At 43.5% G+C, this 27,121-nt stretch overlaps 2 protein-coding genes across 2 annotated transcripts; one reads left to right on the plus strand and one right to left on the minus strand.

The window, feature by feature from the left end:
• Positions 1-8,261: 8,261 nt before the first annotated feature.
• Positions 8,262-15,188, minus strand: LOC139574314 (small integral membrane protein 19). The gene is made up of 3 exons (XM_071398786.1): positions 14,876-15,188; positions 13,841-13,965; positions 8,262-9,005 (listed from the first exon to the last, which is right to left on the minus strand). Exons 1-3 carry the CDS (start codon positions 15,004-15,006, stop codon positions 8,941-8,943), a joined length of 321 nt encoding a protein of 106 aa, XP_071254887.1. The 5' UTR covers positions 15,007-15,188; the 3' UTR covers positions 8,262-8,940.
• Positions 15,189-15,198: 10 nt separating this feature from the next.
• LOC139574313 (uncharacterized) lies at positions 15,199-17,287 on the plus strand. The gene is made up of 5 exons (XM_071398785.1): positions 15,199-15,358; positions 15,490-15,666; positions 15,790-15,889; positions 16,231-16,361; positions 16,593-17,287. Exons 1-5 carry the CDS (start codon positions 15,314-15,316, stop codon positions 16,875-16,877), a joined length of 738 nt encoding a protein of 245 aa, XP_071254886.1. The 5' UTR covers positions 15,199-15,313; the 3' UTR covers positions 16,878-17,287.
• The last annotated feature ends 9,834 nt before the right edge of the window (positions 17,288-27,121 follow it).

Raw genomic sequence — 27,121 nt, forward strand, 5'->3', positions numbered from 1 at the left:
GTTACTGACTGACAGGGGAACCAACCAGGGGCGCTTTCAAAATGGCTGAACATTCTGGAAAGAGATGGAGATGTAAATAAGAGGAACATAACAGCCAGCCGTGATGGATTTGCATACAGTGACTCTCCCACATCACCTCTTCATGGGTCAAACACCCACTCACACAAACAACCAGGCTGTGGTGTTGTGCTCCAGTGGGGACACACACGGCGGGCAGAGATCGTTTTGCGTGGCGTTGACTGGCGGATCAGGTCTTCACGGGTCAGGCTTCCAGAATGTTCTAGTGTGCAGCTGAGCTCAAAGATCAACCACACCAGCATTCGTTTCCCCCGACAACCGAGAGCCGCTGAACTGCACCGACCTAATGAACCTCTGACCGCCACTACACACACACATACACAAACTGACACACACAACATTATGCAAACAGAAACACACTAACACAAACACGCCACATACACAAACAGAAGCACTCACACTCTGAAACACACAGTCTTTCTCTCCTCAGCTTCGTTACTCTTCCGTCGTTCTTGGGACCTGTACGGACGTCAAACTTCAATTTCAAACTAGAGTGATCTCCCTGCTCTTCCATTCTGTCATTTTGCATTGATGGTAACTGCTCCCAGGCTCTCTCTCTGGCTCTCTCTCTGGCTCTCTCTCTGGCTCTCTCTCTGGCTCTCTCTCTCTCTCTCTCTCTGTCTCTGTCTCTGTCTCTGTCTCTGTCTCTGTCTCTCTGTCTCTGTCTCTCTGTCTCTCTGTCTGTGTGGGTGTATGTGGGCACGTTCGTGTGTCAGTGCTTGTGTTAAGAGTTAATTGCTCTTGGCTTTCTCTGCCATGCAAATTGAATTCAGCGACATCTCTCTATTGCCCCTGCACTCAACACCCTGTTAACCCCTAACTTCCGGTTGGAACGGTGACCTGAAGCCTTGATCATTTCTGACCTTCGGTTAATGAGGAATCCAACACACACACACACACACACACACACACACACACACACACACACACACACACACACACACACACACACACACACACACACACACACACACACACACACACACACACACACACACACACACACACACACACACACACACACACACGCACGTCAGAGAAGTTTGACTCATTGAGCCGCAGGTTAAGCAGCAATCTGTTGGAGATAAATGGAGAAATACAATGCAATACAGTATGATTTGGTTGTTGTATTGTTTACAGCTGAGGCCAGTCATCATCTATAAAGAATGCTTAGAGACGGGGACCCATTCCCTGATGACACAATCAAACACTACACATCACTACACATCACCACAGACTACACATCACTACAGACTACACAGTACACACATGTGCTTTTGATTAGCTGATAGGTATTCCCTTGCTGTTAATCAGACAGCAATCCATCCAAAAATTATAATGCATGGCTTTACTGTAAATTCACAACATGTTATCCAATGGATGTGCACACACACACACACACACTAAGGACAACACACACAGACAGACACACACACACACACACACACACACACACACACACACCACAGCACACACACACACACACACACACACACCTTCCTTGCATTTATATAAGGAGTGAATGTGAGACCCGCGTCTCAGTGTGTTGACTCAGTTGCAGCTACAGTGTTTTTCAAAGGCCTGCGGCTCTTCTTCTGTGGTTCTGTTGTGTTGTAATGTAACTAACTGAGCAGCGAGGCACCCTGCGCTCACACACCATACTGTGAAGAGTCACAGGGACCTCTAGAGGCAAAGCAGGCAGAGAGTTCGTCCCCTCCATTCACTGCAAAGCAATGGAACCTGGCTGGAATGGCATTAATGACAAAGGACCAGTGACGACAACAACAACAACAGTTTGGTTCGATGTCCAAATCTGTACACCGTGTGTGTTCCTCCTCTCCAGTCATCATTAAGATCTGAGAGAAGACAAGAGTGATGGTATCAAACCAGGGAATTGGGTTTGGTGGGGGGGTGAAAATACTTTTTTAATAGAATGTGTGGCGCAATAGCGGGTTGTGGAGTGTTGTGTGACAGGAGGTTAGCAGTGTGATCTCCACTGATCCAGGGATCTAGGAGGTGATATGGAGCTGTGGGATATTAAATGTCTATCTCTTATCGAGAGAGACACACACAGCCCTGTGTTACCCTGACATCATGCTATAGCCCCCTACGCTACCTGTATAGCTAACACTGTCCGGCTTTATTTAATCAAAATTAGATAACCTCTCCTCATGGAGTGTTTTTAGCATTCTTTTGAATTACACCCCCTATCGGAAAGGAGGGAATAGTTTATTTTCGAAGTTTGTCTCACGTCATTTCTCTCAGCTCAGAGTTTTACTGTGGATTGGTGATTGAACCTGCCGCATATGGACAGACTAGGGCTTGGATTCAATCAGATCACCTGTTAACCGGCGATAGCCGACACCCGCATAGCTGATGTTGTGGCGTGTCGGAGCTGGAACTGCGTTGGAGCTGTCAAATCGGTGAGCAGCTGCTCTTGATCATTGTCATGAAGCCACACCCACCCCACATGTTAGAAGTTCAGAATGAGAAAGTGTAGGCTATATAGAAATAATGACGATCATTTTGAAAATCATTCAACTAAATAATGTGGATTTCTATCAGCTTAATGGAGGTGTAGATCACACCTGACGTTCCAGTGTCTGAACTTGTAAACAAGGCTGTATGGGATTTCCCTTAATGGGACTCCGTGCAGCCAATGGCAATGTCCGCTTTAGGTATAATGTCGTGAGCCGTTTGTGGATCTGACAGTCCTAGTTCCACCTCTGACACCAACAAAACAACAGCTATGTGGATGTCAGCTATAGCAGATCTGATTTGATTGGGCCCTAGTCCTTCAGCCAGATATCCATTGCTGAACAATGCCTCGCTCTCACCTCAATTAAATTCAGTTCAATTCAATACAACTTTATTAATCTACTCATGGGCAACCAACAGAGCAGGCATACACTGTTTCCCCACAAAATGACTGTCGTTTAATGCAGGTGAGGCAGACTCCCATAGAGTTAATGCCAACACAACGGAGTCCATAAAAGCCTGAAAGTGGTGTCTCCGTTTGGGCTGTGGAAGCCAATTGCCAAGTGCACAACATTTGACCAGGGCCCATAGGGTAGTAGTGTACTATATAGGGCATACTAAGGTTCCATTTCAGATGCAGCCTCAGTGAAGAGGAAGTGGATTGATTTGGAGGTGATGATTCTGTCCTCTCAGGTTGTAATGAGACAGTTCAAATTGTATGCCTCCGCCTCAACAGGACGATTACAGAGATTAAACAGGACCCGAGGGATTACCTAACTGGGGCGGACAATGGGGACGTGTATCACGTCATTGCAGAAAAGGTCACGAGGAAACAGGCTCAACTGGTCTACCGGGAGGACACGATCTATCGCTCTGGGCGGATTTATCTTGTCTGATCTGTCATGTTTAATCCTCTATCAGGTCTAGTGAAGTGACTAAGGGACCGAGGAGAAACTGTTAAACACAAACCAGTGAGCAGCAGTGAATGGATGAATAAAGTAGATCACAATTGCACTCAATTCCCCTCCGGTTCCTGAAACATGACGGCAGGCGGTAGTGATACGCGGATCCTCTGTTTGTTCACCCGCACCTGCTAATAACCCATCCACAACCACCCGACTGTATGTGATAAAGTGAAACTCTGAGGACCGCACCCGACCCTAACTTGCAAATAGCCTTGATAAACCCAGAATAATGTTATAAATCGATGAATGCTTCAATCTAGTTGGCATCGATAAAGTTATCTTTCATCTCTGCTTCTCTCCTGCAGCAGACGTTTAGGCACCGGGGAGAAAATGCAATATTTGTGGCATTTTTTAAAGCAACATTTACAAATTATATCAGTTTAACCAAATTAAAAGCAGTGAAAATATGCATTCACATAAAATATGGCTGCATATTTTATGTGGTTGAAATACTATCAGATTTTATGATACTGATAAAGATAGCACCTCTACAGGCAGATCCTAACCACGCATTCATTCTCTCAAGATGCTGAAAGAAAGAAATCATATTTCTCCACTCCTGTTTCCAAGTCAAAATGTACATTTAGTTGATCTTTTTACTGCAAGAAATACTTAAATTCTGCAGGAGTTAATATTATATTAGACTATGTGGGAGGTTATAGACCTACAGTCAGTGTCCAGATTTCAGTTATTATTTAACTCATCTGTACAGTAGGCTACAGTTCCTTTGATGTGCCATATTTGAAGTCCCTGTCTTGTGTCTCTCAAATTTGTATAGCGCCTCCCAATAATCACACATAACACTGCTGTCCTCTTTTACCACTTCACTAAATCTTTCCCAAACATTAGTGTTCTGAACATCCTTTCTCTGTATTTTCAACTCTCCATTTTGCAGCTTTTATTGAATTTAACTCCAACATTGTCCTTTTTGCCTCTGTGGGTCGACCTTAACTTTTTATGCCCAAGTTCCCAAAAGCATTTGCCGTTTTGCCGTGCATTTGGCACGCGTACAGTTAGATTACACACTAATGGCAGATAAAAAAAATAAGGAAAGAATAATGAATACACAAGAATGATACATTCCCGGATTTTTTATGTGTTGTTTAATCTTCATTCAACCCACCTGCCAACCACCGCCCTTCATCCACACAATATTTCATGACCGTAAACCCACCCGCCCGCCCCGCAGATATAACCGCGGGGACTGCAGGTTATGAGTCAGCCCACGCATCACAAGCGGGCGCAACCTAACCTTGAACACGCTCTTATAAACACATTTCATAGGATAACACCCTACTCAGCTATGGAAGAAGACGAACACTCTCAGCAGTGTAACTCACTATTCAATAAAGCTAATTGATAGACCACCCATAGAGCATAATAACCATAACATGTACCACCCGTCATATGGTGCACACCGGCCATAAAACACCGAGCTCCTTCCTGTCGCAGCCCGCGGCTGACGAGGCAGTGTGATTGGCTTGTCTGCTTTTATCTGGCTAATGAAGAGAGGAGCGGAGAAGACGAACAATGTCCAGTTAATCTGGGAGACATTTTAAGGGGCTGAAGTTAAGGCACTATTGCATTATAAATCACCTTAATAAAGAAGAGAAAGGAGATGATGGTCCCTCTTGTGTTGAAGAGTGGGGCATCGTTTCACCACGGCTAGTGTGTGTGTGTGTGTGTGTGTGTGTGTGTGTGTGTGTGTGTGTGTGTGTGTGTGTGTGTGTGTGTGTGTGTGTGTGTGTGTGTAGCATGTATTAGTTTCTGCATATTACTCATATTATTGCATAGAAATGGCTGTAAGTAGTAGATCGTCAGTAGATTATTCAGTACTGCTATATTACTACTATATTACTACTATATTACTCCTATATTACAAGTCCTTGGAAACTAGAAACATAATGTTTTAATGCATGTCCCTGGGAGACAGATTGTCTTGAAAGTCCCTTTCAGTTTGAAAGGGACGAATAAAGAAAGTAATTTTCTCTGAAATGGCTCTTGGACGTAGAGCGGGGTAGAGAGATTGCCCTGGGCTCTGGCCCACTTCCTGCTTTCAGAACAAAGCCAGAACAAACACAGCTCATTGAGAGAGTGAGAGCGAGAGCGAGAGAGAATGTTGCATACTAATACAGCCAAAACACCCAGAGTTATTTGGTCATCTGCATTCGTTCCTGACTTTTTAATATAAAAACTCAATTACGAAGGTCTTTACTTTTGTCTTATTTTTCATGGTGGCTGCTGTGGAGTTGAAAGAAGAATGTGAGCTTGTGTATAATATATTGATGTCCTGCAATACCATGATAGCCTGAAGCAGATGTTTTATCACCATAAAGAGTGTTGGACAATAAACTATTCTTCTATTCTCCTTTTTCTTCCTCCTCTTCTCTCTCCCTCCCCCTCTTTCTGTATTAATAAAATGGAAATGAGATGTTTCTCAGGTGAGATTAAAATAGTTCAAACCCTGGTGTCCCGTCCTCTTGGTTTATAACATATCCACATACACTTAGGAACACCTGCTCTTTCCATGACATAGACTGACCAGGTGAATCCAGGTGTAAAAGCTATTATCCCTTATTGATGTCACTTGTTAAATCCAATCAGTGTAAACGAAGGGGAGGAGACAGGTTAAAAAGGATTTTTAAGCCTTGAGACATTGATTGTGTATGTGTGCTGTTCAGAGGGTGAATGGGCAAGACAACATGGGAGCAACGTTATAGAAAGTTATTCCTAATGTTTGGTATACTCAGTGTATATGACATGTTATTAATAAAGGAAATGGATGAGAGGAGAGGAAGACGCAGGAGAGACAGAAGAGAGAAAGAATGAGAAAAATATAAATATCCAAGTCTAACTGTTCTCCCACTTGCTGTGTAAGGCAGAGAGAGGGAGAAACATTGAGATGTACTAGAATCCCTCTGTGCTCTTTGGCTAACAGAAAATGACATTTCATTAGCCTCTCCAGGTGATGTATAAGCACAGTGGCTCCTCGCTTTCTCACTGTGAGATGACATTAACTTATCAGCTCGGTTTCCTCTATTCTCTCCTCCTCTGCCTTCTCCCTCTCTTTCCCTTCTTCTCACCCCAACTCTTTCTATCCCTTAATTCCTCTCTCCCTCTCTATCCCTCACCCCCTCTCCCTCTGTTTCAGACTGGTGTTTATTAATAGATTTCTGCATGGTTGGAGACGGTTCATTACTGGGAGATTGAGCCGCTGTGTTATCCCAAACCCAGTGATAAACTCTTTTTAATTACACCGTATGAAAAATATTAAAAACTACCGAGCTGTGCCTAATTTTTTCCACCCCCTAGCTAGCCACAAACAACAGCCAGCGCATGCGCTCACATACACACACAGTCATTTTAGGTGACATGCTACCATCCCAAGTGTATTGACAAAAAGTTACACACTATCTCTGTTCTAGAACTCATCATACTCTGCCGAATTTCAAGGATACAAACCCTATCCATTTCTCTTCCCATAGAAAACAGGTAGTGAATTTATTAAGAAGGTGAAGAACAGTGTGGATGAAACACTTTGATCCTGGTATTGACCCAAAGCCACCCCTCTGTCATTCTCTGAATGAAGTGAAGATTGGTTCATTTAGACCTCTCCCACTAACGACCTCATTAGTCCATTTGGTGACTAAGCAATTAACTCCAGATATTGATTAATGTTTGACGTGAATAATGTTTCTCAATGGGATAGTACTGGTTAAATATTAAACCTATGGTAATGAGCAACTGATTGATTACATCAGCAGATTAATTAGCAAAGCACATGTACACGGCTCATTATCTGGTTAACAGACTGGTTCACCTGACAATCTTGTTTTGGACTGGGCTAATAAGATAGGCTAGGAGGCATTCTGGGTGGTACCTTACGACTCGGCATAACACAGCAGATGACTCATGGGCATGGCTTATCTATCTGTTGATAATGGTGAGGCAGTGACATGGATTTAATAACTGCAAGACTTTTATTTATTTTTTACCATGCTCCTATATTTGCCCAATGACTGTCAACTCACATATTCTCATTTCAATGGGCAGCGATGTTGATATAAATATATATATATATATAAAATTACAGTACAGGCTCAAGAATTTAAATGAAGATCGGGATATTCTTAATCTCTATAACCATTTCCCTTCAGTCTGCAGGTTTTTAATTACAGTGGGCCAATAGTAGAGTATCCTGAAGTAGACTCTGCTCAGAGGAACAAAAAGAGGTATGCATACGACAAAACTGAATAAGCAAAGATTCAATACACCACGCACACATGCACACGCACAGCCCTATTTAGAATGTGTAAGGATCTGGCCCTGCCCTGCACTCCGGCCGCTGATGTATTGATGCGTTTAATCAGTGTGCCATTTCTCCTCCGCAAGGAGTAATCATTTTTCCATTACACTACCTCCGAAGGATGTCCACTTGCATTTGTTTGGCCTCTTGGTGTTGTGTTTCTGGGCCACAGCTTTCCTCTGACTAATGTTGTGTTTATTTCTTTGATGGATTAGAGGCCTAGCTTTTCTGTTAGGCCCCTGATGCTAAATGTCACCTTCCTCAATCACTGCCTCCCAAACACCCACCCCATCGTGCTAAATTCCATAAAACACACACACCAGAGCTAACTTTCTGCTCTGAGAATTGTGACATTGGAGGGAAACGAAATGAATTATTATTACAAAAGAAGCGAGACGGGGCAGAGGGAGGTGAAATCAAGCAAAACATAAATATTTTTCCTTGTTTTTTTTTATTTATTTTGAATCAGAGTAATAATATAAATGCACTTCCTTTTCAGAAACAGCAACTGGAGTGGGGAAAAGTCAACTTTGACCCTCTCAACATGAAAGAGAGCGACTCTCCGTTTGGATCACAACGCTCCTTGCTGCACAGAATCAACAAAACTTTCCCAGGTCTGTTGTAATGCCATTATACGGATTATATAGGAGGATCAAAAACTTGGCAACAGAACAGTTCTTGACAACCAAACATTTACATAGATATGCTTGATTAAAAGGTTTGTTGTACCATCATTTTATGGTACAAATACATGTTATTTAGAGTTTAAGACAACTTGAATAGGTGCAGTAGAGAATTCACCATATACACTTAATGTGGTCCTCCTAAACCCAATATGTGGCGACACATCCACACCAAAAAAAATTGTTTGCAAAATAAATGCAAAAAACTTAACAGAAATGAAAAGGGAACATCCAGTTTCGTTTGACTTGACGACAGTCTTAATCACAGAAACCTTCCTTGACCTCTCGACTTCTTCCTCCGTAATACGCATGCCCTCTTCAGGAGTGTAGTAATGATCAGACTTACCAAAGCCAAAGAGGCTTAAGGGTGGAGAGACAGGGTGGAGCAGGCAGGTATGATGCAGGGCCATGCTACCTTACTGGCGTGGTCTCATTCCATAGAGAGCTGAACACTCTCACTCTGGCCTTGGTGCTGCTGCTGGTCAAATTTCCTAGCTGTTAAAAAGGAATAAAGGAGACAGAATTATACCAATTTAAACAGTGGGATAGATTTAGATATTTGCAGAACAGTTGTGCAAGCTAGAGTTTATTAGTGAATGACACAGAGCTATTTGCTAAACCAGAAATATAGTTGACTCGAGTGATTAACAGATTTGAGGTCAGTTCTTCGTCATATTTACAATATGCATTTGACCACAGACTCTACCATATCCAAAGGTGGACAGTATTTCTGCTACATGTATTTTAAATATGCATTTCAATTACTTCTGAGTATTTTGTATTTTTACTGGGCTGAACTACACTCCAATGTATTTTGTAACAAGATACTTTCAAGAGCTGTAATTTGTATTTTCAAAATATGAAATACTTTTCTATATAATTTTTATAGCGGTTCGCCATTTTGTGGCCCTCTTTCACCCTGCATTGTTATCAGAAGTCTGATGGCACTATGGTGTGATAAGAGTGTCTGCTAAACTAACTAAATATAAATCTGTATGTAATAATGGACAATTGCACTTGCATGCAGAGTATTATTCTAATGAGCTCCGCCTCGAAACAAGGCTTTGTCTAGAAGGGATACAGCTTTGACTTTTCGTAGCAGGTTTAGGAGAACTTACACAGCAGGTTAGGGAAATTAACATAGCAGGTTAGTAGAATTCGATTAAGCTGTATCCCATCTATACATGACCCCGAAACAGGGCCAATAATAACACCCAGTGTGCTTTGCAGTTCCTTTTGGTATGATCATTTTCACTAGGGACGGGCAAAAATTACTAAATACAATTACTACAAATACCTAGGTGTCTGGTTATACTGTAAACTCTCCTTCCAGACTCACGTCAAACATCTCTAATCCAAAGTAAAATCTAGAATTGGCTTCCTATTTCGCAACAAAGCATCCTTCACTCATGCTGCCAAACATACCCTTGTAAAACTGACCATCCTACCGATCCTCGACTTCGGCGATGTCATTTACAAAATAGCCTCCAATACCCTACTCAATAAATTGGATGCAGTCTATCACAGTGTCATCCGTTTTGTCACCAAAGCCCCATATACTACCCACCACTGCGACCTGTATACTCTCGTTCGCTGGCCCTCGCTTCATACTCGTCGCCAAAACCACTGGCTCCAGGTCATCTACAAGACCCTGCTAGGTAAAGTCCCCCCTTATCTCAGCTCGCTGGTCACCATAGGTAGCACGCGCTCCAGCAGGTATATCTCTCTGGTCACCCCCAAAACTAATTCTTCCTTTGGCCGCCTCTCCTTCCAGTTCTCTGCTGCCAATGACTGGAACGAACTACAAAAATCTCTGAAACTGGAAACACTTATCTCCCTCACTAGCTTTAAGCACCAGCTGTCAGAGCAGCTCACAGATACTGCACCTGTACATAGCCCATCTATAATTTAGCCCAAATAACTACGTCTCCCCCTACTGTATTTATTTATTTTGCTCCTTTGCACCCCATTATTTCTATCTCTACTTTGCACATTCTTCCACTGCAAATCTACCATTCCAGTGTTTTACTTGCTATATTGTATTTACTTCGCCACCATGGCCTTTTTTTGCCTTTACCCCCCTTATCTCACCTCATTTGCTCACAATGTATATAGACTTATTTTTCTTCTGTATTATTGACTGTATGTTTGTTTTACTCCATGTGTAACTCTGTGTTGTTGTATGTGTCGAACTGCTTTGCTTTATCTTGGCCAGGTCGCAATTGTAAATGAGAACTTGTTCTCAACTTGCCTACCTGGGTAAATAAAGGTGAAATAAAAATACATTAAAAAAACTAGTCCAACGCTCTAACCACCTGATTACATTGCACTCCACGAGGAGCCTGCCTGTTACGTGAATGCAGTAGAAGCCAAGGTAAGTTGCTAGCTAGCATTAAACTTATCTTATAAAAAACAATCAATCAATCATAATCACTAGTTAACTACACATGGTTGATGATATTACTAGTTTATCTAGCGTGTCCTGCGTTGCATATAATCGATGCGGTGCGTATCGTTGCTCCAATGTGTACCTAACCATAAACATCAATGCCTTTCTTAAAATCAATACACAGAAGTATATATTTTTAAACCTGCATATTTAGCTAAAAGAAATCCAGGTTAGCAGGCAATATTAACCAGGTGAAATTATGTCACTTCTCTTGCGTTCATTGCACGCAGAGTCAGGGTATATGCGATAATAATAAATGTTTTGTTTTCGAAATGATAGTTTCCGGATTCGACCATATTAATGACCAAAGGCTCGTATTTCTGTGTGTTATTATGTTATAATTAAGTCTATGATTTGATATTTGATAGAGCAGTCTGAATGAGTGATGGTAGGCAGCAGCAGGCTCGTAAGCATTCATTCAAACAGCACTTTCATGCGTTTTGCCAGCAGCTCTTCACTGTGCTTCTAGCATTGCACTGTTTATGACTTCAAGCCTATCAACTCCCGAGATTAGGCTGGTGTAACCGATGTGAAATAGCTAGCTAGTTAGCGGAGTGCGCGCAAATAGCGTTTCAAACGTCATTCGCTCTGAGACTTGGAGTAGTTGTTCCCCTTGCTCTGCATGGGTAACGCTGCTTCGAGGGTGGCTGTTGTCGATGTGTTCCTCGTTCGAGCACAGGTAGAAGCGAGGAGAGGGACGGAAGCTATACTGTTACACTGGCAATACTAAAGTGCCTATAAGAACATCCAATAGTCAAAGGTATATGGAATACAAATGGTATAGAGAGAAATAGTCCTATAAAAACTATATTAACTACAACCTAAAACATCTTACCTTGGAATATTGAAGACTCATGTTAAAAGGAACCACCAGCTTTCATATGTTCTCATGTTCTGAGCAAGGAACTTAAACGTTAGCTTTTTTACATGGCACATATTGCACTTTTACTTTCTTCTCCAACACTTTGTTTTTGCATTATTTAAACCAAATTGAACATGTTTCATTATTTATTTGAGGCTAAATAGATTTTTATTGATGTATTATATTAAGTTAAAATAAGTGTTCATTCAGTATTGTTGTAATTGTCATTATTACAAAAAACAAAAAAAATGTTTTAAATCGGCCGACTAATCGGTATCGGCATTTTTTGGGCATCCAATAATCGGTATCGGCGTTGAAAAATCATAATCGGTCGGCCTCTAATTCAGACCCCTTGACTTTTCCCACATTGTTACACTACAGCCTTATTTTAAAATTAATTACATGAAAAAAATCCTTCATCTACACACAGTACCCCATAATTACGAAGCGAAAACAGTTTTTTTTAGAAATGTTAGCAAATGTATTAAATCTAAAAAACAGATACCTTGTCTACATAAGTATTCAGACCCTTTGCTATTAGACTCGAAATTGAGCTCAAGTCCATCCTCTTTTCCATTGACCATCCTTGAGATGTTTGTACAACTAGATTGGAGTCCAACTGTGACAAATTCAATTGATTGGACATAATTTGGAAAGGCACACACCTGTCTATATAAAGTCCCACAGTTGACAGTGCATGTCAGAGCAAAAACCAAGCCATGAGGTCGAAGGAATTGTCCGTAGAGCTCAGAGAAAGGATTGTGTTGAGGCACAGATCTGGGGAAGGGTACCAAAACATTTCTGCAGTATTGAAGCTCCCGAAGAACACAATGGCCTCCATTATTGTTAAATGGGAGAAGTTTGAAACCCCCAAGACTCTTCCTAGAGCTTTCCACCTGGCCAAACTGAGCAATCGGGGGAGAAGGGCCTTGGTCAGGGAGGTGACCAAGAACCCAATGGACACTCTGACAGAACTCCAGAGTTCCTCTATGGAGATGGGAGAACCTTCCAGAAAGACAACCATAACTGCAGCACTCCACCAATCAGACATTTATGGTAAAGGCACCTAAAGACTCTCAGACCATGAGAAACAAGATTCATACAGCCAAGACAACGCAAAAATGGCTTCGGGACAAGCCTCTGAATGTCCTTGAGTGGCCCAGCCAGAGCCCAGACACGAACCCGATCAAACATCTCTGGAGATACCTGAAAATAGCTGTGCAGCGATGCTCCCCATCCAACCTGACAGAGTTTGAGATAAACTGCAGAGAAAAAAATGGGAGAAACTCCCCAAATACAGGTGTGCCAAGCTTGTAGCGTCATACACAAGAAGACAGGAGGCTGTAATCCCTGCCAAAGGTGTTTCAACAAAGTACTGAGTAAAGTGTCTGAATACTTATGTAAATGTGATATTTCAGTTTATTTGTTATACATTTGCTAAAATTAATTTAAAAAACAATGTTTGTGGTGTCATTACGGGGTATTGTGTCTAGATTGATGAGGGGGAAAAAACACGATTTAATCAATTTTAGAATAAGGCTGTAACGTAACAAAATTTGAAAAAAGGGGAATACTTCCCAAATGCATTGTATGTGAAAATGAACATACCAAAATGAAGTGGCCTTGTTTAGAGGTCATGTCTAGATGGGATACATTTGAGTGTCCACTAAATTACCTAAATGTATGTTTCAAAATCAGAGATGGGCAATATTTCTGTTTCATGTATTTGAAATATGCATTTCAATTACTTCTGAGCATTCAACTAAGGTAGATAAACAACAACATGTAAAAGCAAGTAAAATGATTCTGTTCATGCTGGTTACTTGCAAATGTATTTCTGCATTTTAAAATTCTAAATATTTAAATTAAATACATTTCAAAGTATATTGTTGTTTATTTTGATACATTGCTCTTTATGGTATTTAGTCATTTTTGCCCCTTCCTGATCATATCATAGGTGAGCACAAGGCCTAACATTGATGCATCATTCTGCAACAGAACTGAGACGGACAAACTCACCAAGGGAGTACATCTCCAGCTGCTGGCGCAGTCTCACTTTCTGCAGACTGTCGTAGAAGTTGGGTTCGGTCGTAGCTCCAGCGGTAGGCGGCAGAGCGAATATCCTCATGATCTTCCTCTTATTTCTGATGGGGAGAATAGAGAACTACAGTATGAGTCATAATACCGATAAAACCTAGAGGTCAAACAAGGAAATGGTTCCAATCGTTTTTCCACCATTAATTTCCCCCCGTAGGGGATTATAGAAGCACTTAAAATAAAGTCTGTGTTTTGTGTAGGCTTAGCCTGGCGTGATGTTTTGATAACTGTGTAAATCTCTCTATATATTTGCATGTATTTACCCCCCCAAAATGAAATGTTAATTAGCTGCTAATGTGGCTATCATAAAGAACTACAAATGCCATGATGATATGAATGAGCCTGCCGAATCGAGGCAAAGGTAAGAATCTCTGGATTAATTATCAAATGTTAGCTAAATTTAGTAATGAATAAATTGGCTACAGTTCTTTAAATTGACAATTCTGTGAACTGTCTTCTGCAAGTTTTAGATTTACACAATACCTGTTAGTAAAGGATTTGCAAGGATTTGTAGTCTGCATGATGTTAATTAGCATTTTCGAATTTGAGAGTAGATAGAGCAGGATATATTGACAAAAGGCACCTTATCAGAGAGATTTACATGGCTTATCAAAATGTCACGTGGGTGTAAGCCTACACAAAACACAGCCCTTATTGTAAGTGTTTCAAAAATTCCCTATGGGAAAACTGAATGGTGGAAAAATGATTGGAACCATTTGCCTGTTTGACCGCTAGTTTTTATGGGTATTATGACACCTCCAATGTTGGGCTCTATAGGAAGGAGAGATTGAGACCAAACCGTATGCAATTCATGCATTAGCTGAATGGAAGCTTTTTAAAAGCAAAGCTTGTAAATATATGTTACTAGTAAGGCACACATTTAGTTGTTGATGATGCAAATATTTATCAACAATCGGGTATTTGTTGGGAACTACAAAATGCAAAGGAACCTCTTACTTTCTAGCGTACATCAGCAGTCCGAAGCTAACCAGGATGACGAGCAAATAGACATTGGTGGCCTCGTTCCACGCCTCGTGCACGGAGTAATCCAAAGATTCCTCGTTCTCCATCACCCCATGACCGCCCATTGCGATCAAACAATTGTGAGGCAGCTATTTTTCTAGTTTCATAAATGTCTAAAAATACGATTCCATGCAACAAGCATTAGCGAACTGCGACTCCTACGATGTAAACAGAAAGGTGACGTCGTTTCCGGAGTCGTTCACAAACCCGCTGGCGAGGAGTGGGACTGCATTGGGTGGGATGAGTCAAAGAGGCGTGTCTAATGGCAGTGACATAAATACTAGACGATGATTGGATTTTCATCCTCACAAAAGACCTCCCCCGATTACTTTTTTCAAAAGAGGAAGTAAGTGCAGTTTGCTGTTACTTGACATGGCGCCTGGAAGTGTTTGGAGATTAATTCGTCACTGTAACCTTGTAAGTAGTCGACTTGCTCATTGTTCCTTTTTTACATTTGCATCTAGCCACGGCATAAACCACATGCTTTGTCTTTCTAGCTAAAATCACCTGTCTCTGCAATGGAGTTATTTTATTTTGTGTACATGTAGGCGTCCGTTCGGTATGTGGGGTGCGCGTTATGGCAGCAGAAAGCACCTGTTGCCGCGGCGACCAGTAGACAGTTCTCCAGCGATCCTCCCCCGGAGAACATAAGCCGATACCCGATTCCAAACAAGAAAGACCTGCCATTCGACATGGTGGAACTAATGGAAGAGGTGGAGACCAAGGTAGGATGCGGAGTATTTTCGCAGTCTCTGTAACTTCGAATGTTCCTGCTATGAAAACACTACTGTGGGGGGAAATGGATATCTATATACATGGTAATATCAGTGTGTTCTGCTCTTTGATAGGGAGGATTCCTTCCCAATGTCTTCAAGGTCCTGGCACATCGTCCAGCAGAGTTCCGTGCTTTCTTTTCCTATTACAATGAACTGATGAACAAGGAGACGTGTGTGTGTGTGTGTGTGTGTGTGTGTGTGTGTGTGTGTGTGTGTGTGTGTGTGTGAAAGAGACTTCAGAAAGTATTCACACCCAATTTTTCACAAAATGGAAAAACTGAAATGTCAATAAGGATTCAACCCCTTTGTTATGCCAAGCATAAATAAGTTCAGGAGTAAAGATTTGTTTAACAAGTCACATAAGTTGCATGGACTCACTTTGTTTAACATGATTTTTGATTCATCCCTGTACCCCACATGTACAATTATCTGTAAGGTCCCTAAGTCGAGCAGTGAATTTCAAACAGTGTGTGTCCGTGTTGATCTGAAATGTTTGTCGCTCTGTCATGTCAGGGGGTCTAACGAAGGCTGACAGGGAGCTGATTGTGGTCGCCACCAGTATCCACAACCAGTGTCTCTACTGCGTCGTGTCCCACAGTGCACTGCACCGCATCTACTCTAAGAAACCCACACTGGCTGACCAGGTACATTCTTATCTCGTTTATTTCTCTCCTGATCTGTTCACTAGTGTGCACTGAAACTGTTTTATGCCAGTATCATCTTACACATTGGAGGTGTGTTTGTCAAGCAGTTGATATCATCTGACTGATCAACCACACCAGTATAAAAGGTGTGAACCTTAACTCGCCCACTGTCACCTCCTTTCTAAATGTGTTTCTATTTGAACTCTTTCTCCCCCTGGCCCTCATCCCCAGGTGATTGTAAACTTTGAGAATGCAGAGCTGTCCCCTCGGGAGCGGGTCATGCTGGACTTTGCTCTGGCTGTGTGTCGCAGCGACACCATCACCAACCAGCACTTTCTGTCCCTGGAGGAAGTGGGCTTTGACCGTGAGGATGCCTGGGACATCGCTGCCATCGCTGCTTTCTTTGCCATGTCCAACCGGCTGGCCCACCTGACCGACATGAGACCCAACGCAGAGTTCTACAACATGGGACGTATGCCCCGGGACAAGACCAAGTGGGAGGGAGAGGGCAAGTAGTGAGGTGACAAGGGATACAGAAAACATCACAGACTTTAAGTTCCTTCCTATTGATTTTTATGGGTGACCTAACCACAGAGAGGTCCCCTGGCCTCGGTTGAGTCTATCTAAGCGTGTGATATCAAATGTGACTGTTTAGTGCCGGTCTGCCACACAATATCTACAGTAGAACCTGTTCATGTTACTTTGTGGAGTGCTCTGGGCTCAATTGTTAACTGAGGATTTTGAAATGTTAGAAAGATATGTTAAATTGAGTTTGGAGTGCAAGTATGTGTATATCTCTGTAATATTCACTCTAGGAAAGTTGTTGTTTGGGATGTCAGGCAGTAACACTTGGTAACATAATGGAACACTCACTGCTGTGCAATGACAATCCTTAAGTTTTCTAAATAAAGAATATATATCTTCTGTTTCTCTCTCTCCCTCTGTGTCAATTAGGTTAAAATAGGACAAACCCTGCTGTCCTGTCCTCTTGGTTCATAACATCTCCATGTACACTGAGTTTACAAAACATAATGAATACCTCTTTCCATGACAGGTTGACCAAGTGATTCCAGATGAAAGCTTTGTCACTTGTTAAATCCACTTCAATCAGTGTAGATGAAGGGGAGCAGATGGGTTAAAAAAATAAAATTATGCATTTAGACAATTGAGACATGGACTGTATGGGTGCCATTAAGAGGGTGAAAGGGAAAGACAAAATATTTAATTGCCTTTTTTTAGAATCTAAAATCATTAGACAGGACTCTTTTTCCTATTTTCATAACCATTGCAGAATTTAATCGTTACCTTTTCTGGCTGTGATGGGTTCATATTTCTGAAGGCGCCATACAACAAATTATGTACATCTTATTTAATTGGACCTAGTAAATAGATAGGCTATATGTTTTGCAATATCATAGGCAGTGTGGTTTATAATACCGGTATACAGTCTAATTTATCAGCTGATATTTTGCATTGATGTGTATGTATCAAGTTTTATTGTCACGTGCACAAGTACAGTGAAATGCCTTTCTTACTCTTTCCCCACAATGCAGTAATGAATATCAGTAGTACTATAAAAAATAAATACAAACATTTAAGTAGAACAAAAAAACAAGCTGTCTTGTTCCAGAATTTACAGGCAGTCCATATTTAGGTCAGGGAAGTTGATGCAAAACATTGAAATCAGGTCCATGACAATTTGCCATTATCTAATCTCTAAACTGTCAGTCTTTTTGCAGATATAGCATAAATTACTGCTAAACATTAAAACGTTCTGCCAACACTGTAAATAGCCCGGTAGTTTAAAATTTTTGACAGTATGGGTAGGCTACAGTAGGCCTATTGCTATGCGATAGGAGCGTGACATCATTGCATATTTATTCTCAGAGGCTATGCCAAGGCATAAACCCAATACTCTATTGATTAACTAAATGTTTATCAATAGACCTGTCATTCAGGGCAGGTGGGGCAGATCTCCACCTGTTTTTTCCTGTTGCCTGTTTTACATGTTATTTTGGCATTAATACGTGTCACATATCAGTTTGCAAACAATGCAAAAAACATTTAGAATTGAGTTAATAAAGCCGCATACAAACATGGTCTCTTTTTTGGGTTCTTGAGTAAGGCAGCTCCAAAATGCAGGTGTTTCAGCCTAGCTCAGTGCTTCCTGTGGTGGTGGGACAGCCACCGCATGGTGACACTGTGTCACTGCAAAATCTATGGCGAAAGCTCGAAAATAAAAGCCCCTTGAGTGCTGCCATGGAGTTACATTACAATTGCCCATCCAAGAAGGCTAAAGGCCATTGGCCACAGATAAAATGACGTCAAATCACGTTATATCTACCGTAGCTTTGATTGAACTGATCATGTAGCTAAGAAAGTAATATTACAGTAAGTGTATGTTGTGTGTAGTAAGATGTTAGTAGCACATGTGCGTCACCCTAATAATTTGGTCCCTTTCCCCGTCATAACTTAGCCTACTGTTCTGACTTGGTAGTGCACATGTACTCTATAGCCTGTTTTAGAGAAATGTAATCAAATATTGTAAGAGCTTTCATTGTCGGATTATATGCCCCCATTATTTATCCTACGGTTCTGATTTGGTGTACAGGGAGAATACTGTAAGAACGGCCCATGTTCTGAATTCTGTCACTGTACATTTCAAAAGTGCTGAACAAATATATTGAGTTTGTCCGTCCTAGCTTGCTCATTAATGTCTTAATCGAAATTACGGATTGCCTCTTATCCGCTCGTTGTCCCCTTATGCCATAGTTTGTACATCTCAATTGACAGTAGAAACCACATTTGTTTAAGCAAGTCAGCAATATCAGCTATGTTTGTTTAAAGGCAGTAAATGAGGCTGAATGGACTGTTTCACTCTCAGACAAGGCTCCACTGATAGCCAGGTGTAGCAGGGGTAAGGTGTTGGGACTAACAGTTTGTGGGCACCGTTTGTCACCATTATAGTGCAATTAATGTAGTGTTTAGTGTTGTGTTGTGTAGTGGCTTTGTTGTCATGCATCTACAAAAATTTTGGGAGTTTGCCCAACCAAGATTTACATGCTAAAATCGCCACTGTGAACAACAATTAGTATTTTGCATGCTAAGGCATAATGCCAATAGTTCCAAATGATAAATTATACAGCAAATAAAGAGAGCTATTGTCACCATAAAAGGTAAATGGAGGCGTTTTCCAGGCGGAGTTTTAGTGCTGTTCACGCGCGCACAGTTTTACGACAGGTCTGATTTATAACAGAAACATGCGTATGTATGGCGTGCGCCAAGTTTATAAATCTCAATATGCTTTAACTTTTTAGAAATGGCACACGCATACGTTAAGGTGTAAAATGTACGCAAGAGTTAGAAATGAGGCCCCAGCTCTCTATCTCTTGCCTTTCTGATTGGAAGGGGGTAGCTGCATGCCATTATGGTAACCTGAGTATGGGCGAGTGGGTGTGTCGGGAGAAAAGTAGCAGGCGTGTGGAAAGGAGTGGGTGTGTCGACAGCACTCTGCTATAGGTTAACCAGTTTTGATTGAGCGGTGCTGTATGGAAAGAGATGGGTGAAGTCAAATTAGCCCGGTTCATTAGAAATGGTAGTATGTTAATATTTTGTGGTAGCCAGGCTCAGCAAGGAAAGATTCTGCAAATGGAAAAGCTTAATGGGAAGAAGATTAAATGTCCCTGGTGTTTATACTAGATTGAGGGGAGTCATCACTGGGGTCCCGATATCTACGTCCATAGATGATATTAAAGGAAATGTGAAGGGAGGAAGAGTGATTGAGGCCAAAAGGTTGATCAGTCGGAAAGAGGGTCAAAGAAGTGAAAGCTTATCAGTGCTGCTGAAGTTTGAGAAGGTTTTGCCTGGAAAAGTGCAGATAGGATTCCTTAGTTTCAATGTCAGAGAATTTGTCCCATCCCCATTGTGGTGTTTGAAATGCCATTGAATGGGACATGTAGCTAACTGTTCAGTGTAAAGGAAAGAAAAAACGTGCCAGTGTGGAGGGGAACATGATTACAGTGAATGTGGGTGCAACGTGAAGGTTAAGTGTTGTCATTTTGTGGGGGAACATAGTGCAGCGTGTTTCAGGATGATACAGATACAGTACTGGGGCTTGAGATGTTATTTCTATATTTTTTGTGGGGTATAGGGATTTATTATTAGTAGGGGTTTATTATTTGATTGTAAAAAAAATTATACTTTGTAAAATTGTATGTTTACATTTACATTTACATTTAAGTCATTTAGCAGACGCTCTTATCCAGAGCGACTTACAAATTGGTGCATTCACCTTATGACATCCAGTGGAACAGCCACTTTACAATAGTGCATCTAAATCTTTTAAGGGGGGGGGGGTGAGAAGGATTACTTTATCCTATCCTAGGTATAACTTCTTAGTAGTACAGAATTAGACAGACCATGATTGATTACACACCCCAGCACAGTAGGTGGCGGCATGCACCTTAAACGTTTGTTTGCGGACAGCCCTGAAATCATAGAAGAGTTTGTACTTCTGCTTTTTAACCAGATGATTCTGAGTGTCATTGCACTGTTAGTTTTACACAAATAATTGTACATTTTCAGTTATAAAACTGACGATTGTTTATTTTTGATTACAAGTATTTATGACGCGTTGTATGCTTGTGCTTACTGTGACTATCACTCTGACATTGGCGACTATGTATTGTTGATACTTCCCGCGCCGTTGCTGGACAGTAGTGCTTGTCACGCGGGAGAGAAAGGCACTGTGTCCCGGTGTTGCCGTTCATGCCCTCCCCATTAAGTAGCAACTGTATGTATCAAGATGACATCTAAATGGTTATCAATATCAGTAATTTCTTGTGTAGGCTGCCATCACACTTGAAATGTTTTTTTACACGTTAGCTACCGCCGGCGACAAGACCTAGTCGGAAGCAAGTCGGCTGGCAGGCCGATACAACACCAGCGCACTGGTTACTGGCTTATCGACTCGTCGTGCAACCCAATCAGCCACGCTAAACGTGCTTGAGTGTCAGCAAATCTGCCCAATTAGCCGATTCGCTTTCATATACCCACTCCTTTCGACACACCCACTCGCCCATTCTCCGTTTGCCATACCGGTTTCCAATACACAGTAGTATGTAATAAAACCACTAGAGGGAGGTCTACCTCTATAGTTGATCAACAGAACACAAACAAATCACCGCATTGAAAGCAGACTTCCAGTTCTGGTTCTCTTTTAGTTGAGTGGATGTAAGATTGTCTATTCGCCATGAATAATTTCATTTTTAATTACAGAATATTTTATATTGACCTATCTAATTCACCTGTTAGAAGATCTGAACAATTTCACTAATGAAAGTGTAACAATTGTTGGGGTCCAACTGCTGCATTGGCCCAGGGAAAGGAGAACCAGAGGTGTTGTATGGTGAGGTCTGGCTGCATGGTCCGGTCTGATCAGAAGGTGTATAGAAGAAGCCAGTCTCCTCCCATCAGGCCTGTCAGCTAGTGAGGCATGTCGTGGGAGCAGAGGAAGCCGGACTGCACCGTAAGGCTCGCTGTTTGTGTTTAATCTCATCGCACGTCTGTTAGGTAATATTCCTCCAGCCCAATGACATCTGACAGTACACGTGTGTCTGTACTAGCCCACCTCACAGTCATGAGGACACAGCCCAGCCAAGGGTGTTTACACACCTGCTATCACGGAAAGGACCGGGAGGAAGGAGAGGGGCAATAGGAGGTAGGGAGGGAATGATTTAAAAAAAGAGTTCTATATCTTGAATGGGTCATTGTGATTTTAGCTATACCTTGATAGATTTATTCATTAATTACGAGGACGATTCAAGTCTCTGTGCTTGTCTGTGGTCCAGTACTGTGTGCTCGAGGCCTAGTTTATTTTCAGAGACACTATTTTTAATTTTGTGTCATCTGCACATGCTGCCACATCCAGTTACCTAGGGTGTGGAAAGACCAAAGAGGCTCTAGTGTGTGTATGCGTGCATTATTGCATGAGTATGAGTGCCTTCCAGCTCCAATCACCCAAGAGAGTGTTTGTACTGAAAATGTTCTCCACAGGTGGTCCATACATAATACTGTTATTAACAACTCAATCCTATGTGTCCTATCACTCGAGATCAAACGACTTGACAGGAGGGAAATGTATTATACCAGTTATATAGTACCAAATGAAAAATCCCTCTGGTTCACAGCGCCAAAACTGACCCTCATCTTTCTTTTAAGAGACAAGGCTACTACACACATCTCACTAATACAGATTTATGATGAAATATATGGATCTCTTTAGTATTTCCTATTTGTCCAACTCTCCTATATTTCCTCTTCAATTTAGTTTATTACAAACAGTATCAGACTCATGACCAGAGACATGTAGTGTGTGGATGCTGATGGATGGGGTCAGTCATACCGTAAACAGACACTATCGTCCCTCAGGGCAGAGGTTTGGCCCAGGCCTGCAGTGAAACGCTTCATTTAATGTGTTTCTCCATCCATTGACAGCCAGTATAAAACAATGCAGCCATCATGGCGACACGTGGTTGATTGAGCAATAGCCTTTATCCATGGGGCCGGGGTCAGGGTGAGAGGGGGTTCGGGTTGAGAGGGGCGACAGACAGAGAAACCATGGCGTTAACTGTCCTCATTCGCTTCCTTCTCTCTCTCTCTCTCTCTCTCGAGGAAGATAAAACCACTGGGAGATTACACACGTCGACGGGGCCACTGTTTACGAGGCAGAGAGAGGACAGGAAAGAGGAGATCAGACTATCAGCATGCACCGCAGACACAGATCACTTCCCCTCTTCAGTGAGTCTCTGACAGCCACAGTGTGGTACAGTAAGCAACAGCGGCAGATCAGTACTGCCTCCATGGCAGGAGCGACTGAAAATGTTCCCTTGAGAAGGGGTGAGTTTGTGGGTCATGTCATGGTAGATTTGTCGGGATGATTGTGCTGCCTCCTTCTGACCAGGGGTCCATCAATTTCAATAGGTCTTACCTGGATAAGACAAATCAATTGAATACAGAAAATGGGAGAAATCTGGAGTTAACTGATCTTTTGAACAGATTTTTGACGTTGTTTTATTTTGTTCTAGTTCTGGGATGTTCCCTCTTCCTCTCTGTGTGTGAGTGTGTGGACCCCCAGACACCCAGTAGACCGGAGCTATCCTCAGTTAGAACATAAGTTATGGTTTTGCGGAGTGCTTTTCTTCTGCCTACTAAGGCCGCTCTGGGCCTTTTTCGTTTAAGGACAGAACTTTTAGTATCTTTGGATAACTCTCACACGTTCCGTCTTTGGGGAGGTGGTGAGGAGAGGAGTGAGGGGTTGAGGGAGCGTGGCGCAAAAATTTAGAATATAAACCCTCTCCATTCTGTCGCAAGGTTTTAAACTCTGTTATCTTGGAGTTTTTGCTTGTGTTATTTTCTTTTCTGTGGGTAAGGCTGTGTCCCACCCACCCCTGAAGGCAGGCAGCCAAGCAGATAGACAGAGACAAGCCTCTAACAGATATCAGGGCTGACAACCAGAGGGGTTCCAACAAGCATTCTGTCCTGTGAACACAGACACGCACACATTCTGCAGTCTCAGATTTGTCTGTGAGCAATAACAATTCAGGTCATTTGCACCAGTAGGTAATTTCATGCGGAACAGAGAACTTGACAGAAGCCTACCTGTTTTCTGTCTAAGATAGCATCCCCATGGGGTACACAACATAGATGAGGCTACATGTACCAGGTTAGCTGTTTTAGTTGGGGGTTAACACTGTTGGGAGAGGAAGAGAAGAGGACTCCACCCAGGAGTGATTTTTTAAATGTCCCAGAGGGATAATCTTACTGCACATTCACAGTTACCTTAATTCCCAGAGATGGTCTGTGTACTGGCTGCTGTTCTTAGAGAGATGGGAACTGTAAAGCCCATGTCATTTTATGAGAGTGCTGCTCCTGCTGTTGAAGCCAACTGTCTGCCACAGTGAACGACACAGTAAGTATGGCCATATAACATTATGGAGACCACAGATTACTACTATGGCCGGTTGTCATTTTCATCTGAACACAAGGGATTTGGGTTTTCCTACCAAACACAACTCCATATACGTAGATATACACTACGGTGACAGTGGTGTGTTACGTGACCCTATGGACGCAAAGTGCATGTAACAGTCCTGACCTGTTTTATGTTGTTTTTTATGTGTTTATGGTCAGGGCATGTGTTTTGGGTGGGCAGTCTATGTTATCTGTTTCTATGTTGGTTTTGGGTTACCTGGTATGGCTCTTGATTAGAGGCAGGTGGTTTGCATTTTCCTCTAATTAAGAGTCATATTTAGGTAGGGCGTTCTCACTGTTTGTTTGTGGGTGATTGTCTCCTGTGTCTGTGTTATGTCTTACACCATATGGGACTGTAGCGTTTGTTTGTTTCGTTTCGTTTCGATGTCGTCCGTTTCCTGTACGTAAGTTTATGTTTAGTTATGTAAGTTTATGTTCAGGTTTCGTTTAACGTCGTTTTGTTATTTTGTAAGTTTTGTAAAGTGTTTGTTTTCGTGTCATCAGTTTTCGTATTAAAAATAAAGATGGCATATTTCCCTGACTCCGCATTTTGGTCCGAAGATCCTTCTCTCCTCACCTCATCTGAGGATGAGGAGAGCGACAGCCCTTACAGAATCACCCACCAACAAAATGTGACCAAGCGGTATGGGAATGCTCGACGGAGCAACAAGGATTTCTGGACTTGGGAGGAGATCCTGTCTGGTAGAGGACCCTGGGCGCAAACTGGAGAATATCGCTGCTCTCGTGAGAAGAGTGAGGCAGCCACAGCCCAGGAGCGGTGGTTTAAGGAGGCAGCTAGGAGACGTGGATGGAAGCCGGAGAATCAAGCTCGTAACCGGAATTATGAGGGGACACGTCTTGCACGGAAGCCCGAAAAGCCCGTGAGTAACTCCCAAAAATTTCTTGGGGGGGGGGCTAAAGGGTAGTGGGCCAAGGGCAGGTAGGAGACCTGCGCCCACTTCCCAGGCTAACCGTGGAGAGCGGGAGTACGGGCAGGCGCCGTGTTACGCAGTAGAGCGCACGGTGTCTCCTGTACGAGTGCATAGCCCAGTGCGGGTTATTCCACCTCCCCGCACTGGTAGGGCTAGATTGAGTATTGAGCCAGGTGTCATGAGGCCGGCTCAACGCGTCTGGTCTCCAGTGCGTCTCCTCGGGCCGGCATACATGGCACCTGCCTTACGCATGGTTTCCCCGGTTCGCCTACATAGCCCGGTGCGGGTTATTCCACCTCCCCGCACTGGTCGGGCAACCGGGAGTATTCAACCAGGTAAGGTTGGGCAAGCTCAATGCTCAAGAGAGCCAGTACGCCTGCACGGTCCGGTATTTCCGGCGCCACCTCCCCGCCCCAGCCTAGTACCTACAGTGCCTACATTACGCACTAGGCTACCAGTGCATTTCCAGAGCCCTGTTCCTCCTCCACGCACTCTCCCTATAGTGCGTGTATCCAGTTCAGTGCCTCCAGTTCCGGCCCCACGCACTAAGCCACCTGTGCGTCTCCTAAGTCCTGTACACACTGTCACTTCTCCCCGTACTAGTCCTGAGGTGCGTGCCCTCAGCCAGGTGCCACCAGTGCCGGTACCACGCACCAGGTATAGAGTACGCTTTGAGAGTTCAGTGTGCCCTGTCCCTGCTCCACGCACTAGTAGGAAGGTGCTTATCATTAGCCCGGTGCCTCCAGTTCCGGCACCACGCACCAGGTCTACAGTGCGCCGTATCCGGCCAGAGCCATCCGTCTCCCCAGCGCCATCTGAGCCATCCGTCTCCCCAGCGCCATCTGAGCCATCCGTCTCCCCAGCGCCATCTGAGCCATCCGTCTCCCCAGCGCCATCTGAGCCATCCGTCTCCCCAGCGCCATCTGAGCCATCCGTCTGCCAGGAGCCTGCAAAGCCGCCCGTCTGCCATGAGCCTGCAAAGCCGCCCGTCTGCCATGAGCCTACAGAGCCATCCGCCAGACAGGAGCCGCTAGAGCCGTCAGCCAGACAGGAGCCGCTAGAGCCGCCCGCCAGACAGGATCTGCCAGAGCCGCCCGCCAGACAGGATCTGCCAGAGCCGCCAACCAGACAGGATCTGCCAGAGCCGCCAACCAGACAGGATCTGCCAGAGCCGCCAACCAGACAGGATCTGCCAGAGCCGCCAATCAGACAGGATCTGCCAGAGCCGTTAGTGAGCCATGAGCAGCCAGAGCCGTTAGAGAGCCATGAGCAGCCAGAGCCGTCAGAGCGCCATGAGCGTCGAGAGCCGTCAGCCTGCCATGAGCGTCGAGAGCCGTCAGCCTGCCATGAGCGTCGAGAGCCGTCAGCCTGCCATGAGCGTCGAGAGCCGTCAGCCTGCCATGAGCGTCGAGAGCCGTCAGCCTGCATGGACCTGCCAGAGCCGTCCAAACAGGACCTGCCAGAGTCCTTCAGCCGGGATCTGCCCCTTGTCCCGGTGTTGCCCCTTGTCCCGGTGCTGCCCCTTGTCCCGGTGCTGCCCCTTGTCCCGGTGCTGCCCCTTGTCCCGGTGCTGCCCCTTGTCCCGGTGCTGCCCCTTGTCCCGATGCTGCCCCTTGTCCCGGTGCTGCCCCTTGTCCCGGTGCTGCCCCTTGTCCCGGTGCTGCCCCTTGTCCCGGTGCTGCCCCTTGTCCCGGTGCTGCCCCTTATTCCGGTGCTGGTCCTTATCCTGGTGCTGCCCCTTGTTCTGGTGCTGCCCCTTGTCCCGGTGCTACCCCTTGTCCCGGTGCTGCCCCTTGT

The sequence above is a fragment of the Salvelinus alpinus genome, chromosome 4, assembly GCF_045679555.1.
Source record: "Salvelinus alpinus chromosome 4, SLU_Salpinus.1, whole genome shotgun sequence".
NCBI lineage: Eukaryota > Metazoa > Chordata > Actinopteri > Salmoniformes > Salmonidae > Salvelinus > Salvelinus alpinus.